Below are 11018 nucleotides of genomic sequence, written 5' to 3' on the forward strand. Positions count from 1 at the left end.
GGGTTTGTTTACTTTTTACAAGAAATTTTTAAAAGGTGTTTTATTCATCAATATTATCCACAGCTCTGGCTCCTGGTCGCAAAGCATTTTATCTGGCATAAGTTACATTGGAGATAAAGATAAAGGGAGTAAATCTGACTCATGAACGAACAACACAAAACAAACGACGTTTCGGCCCTTGGCCTTTATCAAGTAAACACAGAATACATATATATTTATATTAGATTGTCATAGGCAAAAATTTGTAAATGTGTTTGTGCCTATACGTATTATGACAATCGTAATATAAATATATATGTATTCTGTGTTTACTTGATAAAGGCCAAGGGCCGAAACGTCGTTTGACTTGTGTTGTTCATTCATGAGTCAGATTTACTCCTTTTATCTTTATCTCCATTTTTTTGACTGATTTAGGCACCTGTATTTATAAGTTACAGAGAATTATATAATAATCAATCGGAGGGTGAAAAGGTTTGAGCTAAGATATTGTCAAGTTTAGTTAGAAGGTCAATTTTTATCCAAAATGATTAAATCAACCCTTTTTGTACTTTTTCAAAAAATATCAAAGCTTAATTTCACGTCTAAATATTTTTTTACAGCTAGTCAAGTTGAAAAAGTATGAAATATGAGAAAAGTTGCTGGATACCTTTCCCATACATCTGACCATAACTTCATGAAAAATCACCCAATTTACTTCAAATAAAGATTAAAATGCTCTGGTGGGCATATTCTTTCAGAAAATGCAAAAATAAAAAAATAAAAAAATGCAAATCCAAAATTTTCACATTCCGACTGATTATGTCATGCACTGACACTAAATATATGAGGCTGGCTGATGAAAACCTGGGAAGATGCGGCAAGCTTCGATTCGAGATATCAGCCAAAATCGAAGATAAAGTGTTTCCCATAGCAACAAATTCTATACAGAAAAAAATTCATAACTTGGGTTCTAATAGACATAGGGAGAAAATTTAAAGTGGTAGATGTGGTCTACACTATTGTATACAGAAACTCAATTGATGAAATTTGTGCATCTTTTCGGGTTTTCTCAGCCACCCTTATATATATATATATATATATATATATATCTATGATTGTTGGTGTGTACTCGTAGGTGCGAAAGTGCTCGATAATCATGGTTAGAGCTAATATAAAATATAAATTGTCACTCATATTATATGGCCAAGACGTTATGCTGACTGAAGACGTGGACGAAAGCCACAGAAACGAAGGTCTTGGCCATATAATGTGAGTGATATATATATATTGTCTTATTTACTTATTGATCTATCTATATTAAAATATTTACACAGTGGTAACCATACAGGATGGACCATGAACATCTGCCTGGTTGGCTTGTTGTTGTTGTTGTTGTGTGAGTGTGTGATGATGATGGTTACCTAGATGATCAACATCCGAGCCTCCAGACATATTTTTTGTCTTTTCACTTCCCCTACTTCCTGTGGAACTGACGTCACTGTTCAGACTGTCCTCCGATCTAGTCGTGGTGGTGCTGCTGGTCGACAACAGGGATTTCTTCCGTCGTGCCAGTAGCATGTCTGTCTTGGTAAGAACAGATTTCCCTACCTCCTTCATCACGCTGAAACCATCTTCTTCCTCCTCCATTTTCTTTCCTTGAGGAGGAAGACTTTCTGCCTTCTTCCTGCTATCTCCACCGGTGAAAAAAACATCCTCCTTGATCTGAGCTGTTTCAGCGGAGAGTTCAATAACTGTGCTAGACGATTGGTTCATCCCATTTCGTGTGGAAATATCCTTATGCATATCATCATTGTCACTATGGCTATCGTTATTTTTAATACTACCGTTATTGTTTCTTCTAGAGCTCCTACTACTATTATTATTACTACTACTACTACTATTATTATTACTACTACTACTACTAATACTACTATCGTTAAAACTAGCACCAGGATCCAGGTCTACAACTAACACGGTAGAATTTGATCTACCATGCGTGTAATTTCTATGATTATTGACAACAACAGTGGCTGAATCCAGGTTTGTGACTGGTGGGCTGTAGTTGAAAGGAGCCACAATGGCCGACGGACTCGATTTATGTTCCGTTCGACTGAGGCCGTTGGTGTTGGGTGGTACAGCCACAAGTTTGCCAGTCGTCGTCGTCGTCGTCGTTGTTGTTGTCAATGCAGCGTTGATGACACTAGACATAGGGCTGGTTGTCATGGTCGGATGTAAACACTGACGGTGACTTTGATTGGCTGACAACACTGGTACAGCTGCAGCATGCGTCATCCTTGTAATTGGTGCTGTTGTATCCTCCACTGTTTTTTCAATGAACGAGCCAGACATACTGTTGTAATCGTCATCATCAATGCCGCCGTCGTCGTCGTCGTTGTTGTCTCCACCAATATTATCCACGCTGCCATATTCATCTTTTTTCTTAATCGTCACCTGGCTGCTGTCATCAACTTTGCCAGTCGTGTTTGGTGTTGACTTTTCCTTACTGTTACTTTTCTTCTTTCCTGATTTCTTCTTGTTCTTACTCTTCCCTACACCCCCATCCGTCTCCTCTCTATCTTTATCCTTGTGCTTCCCCCCACCAAAAAATCTTTTCAATCCTTGAGCTACTTTAGACTTTGTCGACGTGCTGGTCATCGTGGAACCGTTACATTTCTTCTCTTCAACCGGATTCGATTTTTGACCGTCACTCCGATTGCAACTGTTAGTGAGGGGCCTATTGATAGAGTTGATGTGATTGTAAGTGTACAAGGTCTGGCTTCCCCCCAGGATGCCGTAGCTATCCGTAACCACGCCAGTTCCTTCTATGCCGGCAATTTTCAACAAAGTGGATTCCAAATCCGTGCCTACGCCTTCACCACTTGTGAACTGGCGGGTAGGGTTAGGAGAGGCACGACACGTTTCATCAGCGTTCGGGAGTTGGTAATCGCAACGAATGTTTTTGTCTCTTTTCTCTCTCTTGAACGTGCTCGAATCAATGTGATATCTGGCATTCCAATCGTCTTCGTTGTGGCTGTCGCCGTCTGCATCATCACTAGGACATGGATGGTAAGAGTCAGATGTCTGGTTCATTTCTACTTCAATTGATCTACGGGCATTCGCAAATTTCATTCCACCATTGTCATTATCGACATCGACATCGTTATCATTGTACTTATCATCCGAATCATCGAACAACTCAAAAACTTCACCTTTCCTTATTTCACTTCCAGGAGAGTTGTATGCTTCAGTTTTCTTCACCTCGCTGCCTAAAGAGTCGTTAGATTTCATGCGTTGTGGTTTACGTTTATTATCACTTTTGGTAAAAGTTGAATTTTTAATCAGTTTCTTGCCAGATTGGATTGGTGTGTCGTTTGAGTTTGTATCTGTGTTTTTATTGGTAGAGCTAGATTCCTGCTGCCCATTCGCATGTGCTGAAGATGAGGGAAGAATGGATGAGGTAATTTTCTCATACGTGGAGCTTTTACAGATACCACTCGCTATTGATTTTGACTTGGCTGATGTTGTAGAAAGACTTGATGAAGCTGGGAGGGTGGCTGCTTTGGCCCTAATTCCCGACGGGGGTAAGCTGGATGGTTTGCCAGTTGGTGTATTGTTGTATCTGGCAATATTTGATTTGCCTGTAGATGTAGTCGTCAGACGAGATGATAAAGTCGGGGAGGATGCGGATGATGACGATGATGATGACGTGTTTTTCTTGTCTCGAGACGGAGATCGCTCAGAGACAGAAATGATTTTGGAGGTGGCCGAAGGCCGCTTGGCCGCTATCCCTCCTGTAGCCGGCGATTTTCTCACAGGGGTACTTGGACTGGAGTGGTCTGCTGATTTGGGCGATGCGTTAGAGTTCGACAAGTCAACTTTCCTCATTGGGATACCAGATGACACAGAAGAACTAGACGACCTTCTAGAACTGGCAACGCTGCTCCCACCCTGACTCCCAATAGGGGTCATAGGTCGTGTTGATGTTGGTGGGGGTGGCGTCTTCCTATTACTGCTGTCTAGGGATGTCGTCCTGGCTGTGGAGGTTTTTAAAGTTGTTGTAGATTGGGCTGACAGCTTAGGGATGTTACTGCTAATAGTAGTTGTGTTGTACTTTCCACTCAATTTCTTGGCATTTGCCTGCAATGGTGAAGTCTTGGGTAACACGTTACTTGTTTTAGACACATGAGTATTGTTGTTGTTATTGCTAAAGGTCTTTCTGGAATTCCCATTGACGGCTTTGCCCTTATTCGTCTCACCAGTCAGGTCATTTTCTGGTTGTTTTTGTTCCTTGTGCACACCAGGCGATGGAGACAACGCAGCCAGCGATGGATTACTTGGCGTTTTCAAAGCCCTCTTCAAAGCCTCAGGGGCTTCGTGGCAATTCCGCTGGGCTTGAATTCGTTTGTAAGCCATTCCATCCTGTGCCTCATCCACGATAAAATTGAAGGAGTCCAGGGCTTTGGTCCAAGACTCGGAAACACTTCCTGTGGAAAGACGACTTCCTGCTTCTCCGTCAGACCCCGCTGAGCATGACGAGTGGCGGTGACAGGTGGAGCCCGTAGATGATGAGTTGGATGACAACGCTTTCTTCTTCCTCATAATTACCTCCCCTTCTACACTCGTTTCCCTTCCCAATTTGTTTTCCTTGTTTTCACCGGGTGACGAGTTAGATGTGGTCGGGATGCTTTTCACATCCCGGTTTGGTTCTCTCTTCCCGACCAGAGTCGGTATTGTCCTTGGGGAGGAAATATTGCTGGTGGAATTTGATCTGGGTTTGGATTTTGACCGAGGTTGACCTGCAATTTGTTTCGCGTGGTTGCTATTGGTTACCGTGTCATCAACAATTTTGTTGTTGCAACCGTTGTGGTTGGTGCTGGCAGCATTCGCAACTCCTGGACTTTTTCTATTTCTGGGACTTGGACTTTGACTCGCTCGTCCACCGACGCTAGAACTTCTAACAGCCAGAGCTACACCTCGTCCTCTTCCGATGGCTGGGCTTCCCTTCTGGTTGGCATTAATCCCTGTGGTATTGGAGTGGCTATGACTGTTAGCGGCACTGCCATTGGTAGAACCAATCTGGACACCAGACTGATTGACCACTTTAGTTCTGGGAGAGACTTTGGCAACCGTCAACACCTTCCCATCATTCTTATTCTTTCTGATTCCCGTGCCAGACTTTGCCCCTCCAACGACAGTTGGTTCCGTTTTGTTTTGATGGCTGTTCAAATTGATTCTTCCCCCAACGGACGTTGATTTCAAAACACTTGCTGACGCTGTCGTCGGTTTGCCAGGATACAACGGTTTTCTCCTCCCCCGAATTCCTTTATTACCTGGCGCATTCTGGTCATCCGACATTGCCATTCCAGAACCTGCTCTAGGGGCTGATCCAGGTTTCAGAACCTTGGCGCCATTTGAGGGTGGATTTTTATCAGAAAGAAACGCGGATGTCGTGGCATCAGTTGAGTTATCCACAGTGGGATTACTGCCAAGTAAATTCATGGTCGTGCCTGTAGAAATGTGGTCCCCACTCTCACTGTTAGAGTCTGAGTTGTAATCGTTGGATACCAAGGAGATAGTCTCGTGTTGTATAAACATGTCCTCATCAATGGTACTTCCACTAACACTCAGCAATCTGGTACCACTGGTGTTGCTGTCGTCGTAACGCTGGTGGATCTCCGACACTACCAGATGAATGTTGTCCATCAATAGTTGATGTTCTTCCTCTGCTGTTAATTCTACCGACTGACACTCATCTTCAAGGTCATCCACCATAGTATCATCAATGTGAAATCTGGGATTCCATTTCTCAATGTCCTCGTCATTCTCAACACCATCTCTTTCTTCATTATCGAATCTGTCATTCACGTCAACAATGGTATCATCTTCATGGTCATCTCTATATCCACCAACCTCGTCTTCATCATCATCATCATCACCAAGACCGCCATCTTGCTCAATGCCACTGGAATCTCCCACTCGTCCCCCATCACCACCGCCTCCTAGGACATCCACATCAACCACCTCATTCTCCAGTTCCACTTCCTTCGGATCTCCAGAACTTCCTCCGGTCCATTTCCCACCGACGATGACTTTGTCCCATTCATCAACATCTCGGAACGCCAACAACCCAGCCATGCTGTCGTTTGAAATCTCCCTAACTTTGGCAGCGAAATCTCTCACTCCATCATCGCAGTAGTCCGACTGCCTTTGATTATTCTTACCATCTCTTCTCTCCCAGACTCCTCCTGACGCTGTCTGCAACTCATCCAATCCTCCACAGTCTCTCTTTTGAAGAGAGTCCAAGGATCCAGGCCTCCTGCTCCCACTTCTCTCCCCTGCCTTTTTTGCCAGTTTGTTGCTAATCTCCTTCTGTTCCTTCCAATTGGGTTGGCTATCCTGGGAATGGGACCTGTCACATGGAGCCTTTTCCGATCCGATTCCCAATTCCTCTTGTGACATGTGGCGCTGGCGTCTCCAGGCGCTGTACCGTGATTGTCTGGGATAGTCAAAGTCCAGCTCCCTGGTGTCAGAGCAGCTCCTAGTCATTAGACTATCGTAACCTGTGCTTCCTTCATCTATAGACAACTGGGAGCCTTCATCTTCGTCTCGGTCACCGATGCCCGGATTGCCAAAACAGCCATCCTCTGTGTCCTCGTGTTTGGGAATTTCTAAAGAAAAGCTTTTGGCAAGTCGACCGGCATTATTACAATTCGACTGACCCAGCCCCCCGGTTTTTGTACTTTTTTTAGACAAGTTGGACGACAATGATGACGGATTCTTTTTAAATCCAGGAGAGTTTCTCTGAATGTAGAACTTGGCACGCGAGTGTCTCCTAGCGCTTTCTTCCCCTAGAGGTAAACGGGATTTCGGCAGGGCAGCATAGATACATTGCTCCAGCAAAAGTTGCTCTGATGGGGTTGGGTCACAATCGCCTCCCTCGTCACTATCAATGTCCTCATGGGACCCTGACTCCAGTTTGTCCCTGATGTCAACAGCCGTCACTTTCTTGTCACTCGTTTGATTCTTACAAGGCGAGAGAGCGTCAAGGTTGTTGGGATCAATCCTGTCGATGCTGGTCAGGGAACTGAGAGACGAGTTACGGGAAAAGGTGACTGGCGTGTCTTCCACGGCAAATCGTATTGGCCCATCGACGCCTTTGTCTCCAGCAATGCTACTGTCCTCGGAGGACTGACCAATCACGTGCCTTTCCTTGGGAATGGATTGGCTGCTGTCACTTTCATGATCTCTCTCAGCTCCTTTCTCATTACAATCGCCTGCCTTTCGTCTTATGTTACAATCATCTCTGTCACTGTCTGCTATTCCAAGAGAGCTAAGAGAATCTCGTCTGGAAAAACTGTTGGGTGTTCCTTCCACTTGGTAAGTGTGCAGTGTGTCGTTTGATGGGGGTGAAAAGGTCACAGGGTATTGACTGACCCCAAACTCAATGCCTTTGCAGTCCATGAGATGTTGGCTGTTGTCATTGTTTCCTAAATTTCTTTGTTGTCCCTGGTTGTTTTCTCTTACACCTCCACCGCTTCCTGCTCCTCTCCCTCCACCTCCCCCTTCCCTTGCACTATTCATATTTATAGATTTCCCATCTCCTCTCTCATTCCCCTGTCTTTTTGCACCTCCTCCTCCATCCGTATTCCCTCCTCCTCCTTTTTTACTACAGCCTCCCCTAAAAGATCCTGGCCCTTCCATGGAGTCAATGGTCAGGTCACTTAGAGAGGTGGCAGTGGAAAAGTTTCGGGGCGTTCCTTCAACATTATACGATTTGACTGTGTCCAAGTGAAAGTCTTGGAAAGGCGGCACCACGCTCAGATTGGAAACCCGAGGTATGAAAGCAGAGGGGTTCGAGTCCCGACTCGGTTGTGTCACTGGATTGTACGAGGCCTGTCGTTTTGTTCCAGCATTAAAGTTACAAACGGCACTGGCTGTCAAAGTGTCGCAGGTAGTTGTTACAGTGACAGTAACAGCAGAGGTGGTGAATGCCGTCGATGACGTGGACGATAAAGGACCACCGCTGTTGGACGCTGATTTTCTGGCTGACCCAGCACCGATCACGTGGCTCGGTCCACCATATCTATTTTTAGGCATGCCAGTTTGAATCAAATCGGACAAGAGCTTGTCCTCGTTCTCCTCACAGGTAGAACTGTTGTCACTTGCTGCATCGTCCGACCAAACAACCCCAGTTGTCTTGTCCCCAGCAGCCATATTGTTTTGGTTAGTTTTGCTACCGTTGTTATAGTCGTCAGCATCTGTGCTGGGGTTCTTTGTGTGTCCCCCGTCTTTCCGCCTCCTGGGTGAAAGACACTGGTTGGTTTTGTCTGTGCCACTAGTCAAGGCACTGAGGTCACTGAGAGAGGTGGAATTTGAGAAATTCAAGGGAGTTCCCTCGGTGGCGAATGCACAGACTGTGTCTGACTCAAACTCATCCAAATTGTTCATCAAGATCACTGGGTTTGTGACTGCAGTCAACGGTGCCGTCACTGTGCCTGGTGATGACGTCGACGTCATCATCATCATCAACATGGACATAGGTGTTGCTGTTGATGTTGTTTTGTTATTATTATCACTACTGTCTATGCTACACTGGGAGCTGATTTCATTGTTGTGTTGGCTACGATTATTTTTGGCATCCGTTTGGGAGAGATCAGAAGCTTTGTTGGCACTTTCTGCCGTACCGGTGTCAGGTACAGCTGTTATAGAATGGTGTGGATGGGAATGACTTGATGGACTGAAACTATTTGGTATTTTGTTACTGGGCCGTTTATTTGGGGTGACTATAGCTGTATTTTTTACCTTGGAGTTAGTACGAACCGTACTGCCAGATCCCAAACTCTTAGCTGGTGACAATGGGGCATTGACACGATTGGATTCATTTCCTTTATGTCCAGTCATTGATGAGGATGGTGTCGATGCCATGCTAGCAGATTTTACTTTCGTCCCTGAACTACAACTCCTCTGAGAAGAAGACGACGATGATGATGTAGCACAAGCTTGTTTAGAATTTAAAGACGCGTTTTGGCCGACAGATTTATTGGAATCCGCAGGCACTGCCACGCTTGAGGCTGCTGATTTAGATGACGACAATGATGATAATGACGATGATGGTTTTCCTGATGAAGATGATAATGATGTTGGTGCTTTGGTCTTCACAGACGGGGATTCCCCTGAACAAGATTTGGTTGGGATTCCCGATTTTTTCTTCAGGGCGTTATCGGAGCTGCTCTTTCTAATTTTTCTGGAGGAAGAATTTGGAGTCGGCATGGCAGAGCTGATGCACTGGGCAAGGATGTCTTCCTCTCCCTCAGATACCTCAGACATTGATGAGTCCTTGTCTTCCTGTTTCAGGCTTTCCATTGTCAAAGATGATGGTTTGCTGTCGGGCGTTATTACAGTTTTCATTACTGTTGTTGTTGTTGTTGTTGTTAAAGCTGTTGTTGATAACATTGGAGCAGGTGTTGGTGCTGATGTTGATGGTGATGATGATGATGATGATGACGATGATGATGACGCAGTTGTTGATGTAGTGGGTGGTAGTTTTGCTAAGGGCACCTCGTCCGCTTTGGAATTTGATTTTTGTAAGGAAGATGTACGAGGTGGTGTCGGTGGAGGTATGGAGCTGTTGGCAGCTGGCATTCTGTGGGCAAGGCTTGTTGTGGACGGGAGGTTTTGTTGCTGTTGTTGTTGTGACAGGTTGGGTGTCACGGTTGACAATTCCAAAGGCTCTTTAGGAAGCGGCTTGCCATGGTTGTTCATGCTGATGCTTTTTGTATCAGATAAATTGTGTTTGGATTGTTGTTGATTTGGTGTCTCTCTCTCTGACAGTTTTGTCAACATTCTATTACTTGGATTATTATGTCCAAGCCACTGAACCGGACCACCAGATGGCACTAGTTGATGTTGTTGTTGTTGTTGATGCAATCTAATTCCTTGTTTATTTTCAACAATAGCCACAGTTGATTGGGTTGTTTTGTTAGGGTCCATAACGGACATCCTTAGAATGGGAGGGCCATTAATCATATCATTGCTACTGTTGCCAGCAGTATTTGTATTCGGGATGTCTTGGTCTAGTGTAATGCTGCTCAAACTTGTTGTTTCTGAGAAATTAGGCGGGGTGCCTTCCTCGGCGTAAACCACAGGTACCTCGGACTTCCCCGACATGAGAGATTCATTTTCCCCAACTTCCTGTTCAATGAGGGGTGGAAGCATTGGGGTTCTGTTTGAACGAGGACTGGAGAATCTCACCGGGACAGCAAAGTTCAGGGAGTAACTGACATTGCTTAAGTGGTTGTTACTTGAAGAAAGTGATGACATGTAAGTCATCATTTGGTGATGGGAGCGCGGTGAGTGAGAAGATGGGGGGACAGTTTTCTGGAACGTGCTGAAGGTGACTGGCTGTTGGTGTCGCTGTTGTTTTTGGTGAAGATGGTGGTGGTGGTGGTGGTGGCTGTAAAAGTTACTGTGACTTGGGAATAGAGAATTACCGTCTTCTCTGTCGAAAGATGAAAAATTGATAGGTTGGTCGCTTTCCCCTAGAACCGTGGGGTTGGCGTGTGGGAAAGGCATGATGGGAAGTAGATTGAGTTCCTGTGTACGCATGGCAAAATTGATTGGCCTGTCGTCTTCCTCGTCAAAAGCATCCAGATTGACAAATGGGGCAGCTTTGATGGTGCTGGGTGTCTTCACCACAGCAGAGGTGGTACCAGCGGTTGGCGAGGAGAACTCTGCCACGGCGTGTTTGACGGAGCTGTTTGGGTTGTTGCTATGGACACCGCCACTAGGGCCAAACACTGAATGGGCTGAATGGGGCTGTTTGGGCGTGGAGGTGAAATCTTTGAGTCGGTGGTGGGGATTAGGAGAGTGGCCACGTTTGGGGCTTGACGGCATCGACTCGCTGGGGGAGTCCGGGATTTCTGGGTGGTTGGGGATAAAAATGGTCAAAATCTTGATTATGCACATCAGAAAACGTGTTGACAGAATCTTACTTTGCGCAAAACTGCCTATTTGTGCGGCTAAATCATCTAGTGGTATGA

At 45.2% G+C, this 11018-nt stretch overlaps 1 protein-coding gene across 2 annotated transcripts in view; it reads right to left on the bottom strand.

Annotated features, from left to right (window-relative positions):
* Positions 1 to 1158: 1158 nt before the first annotated feature.
* The window catches only part of LOC144960500 (uncharacterized), a 96758-nt gene continuing 86898 nt past the window's right edge, over positions 1159 to 11018 (bottom strand). For both annotated transcript variants that reach the window (XM_078893665.1, XM_078893664.1), the window contains one exon: positions 1159 to 10898. In XM_078893665.1, coding sequence (XP_078749791.1) covers positions 1306 to 10898 — 9593 coding nt within the window. In that variant the 3' untranslated portion in view covers positions 1159 to 1305. The remainder of the gene's footprint in view (positions 10899 to 11018) is intronic.

Source organism: Berghia stephanieae, chromosome 15 (genome assembly GCF_034508935.2).
Source record: "Berghia stephanieae isolate SIO BIC M18660-M18661 chromosome 15, UCSD_Bste_1.3, whole genome shotgun sequence".
NCBI lineage: Eukaryota > Metazoa > Mollusca > Gastropoda > Nudibranchia > Aeolidiidae > Berghia > Berghia stephanieae.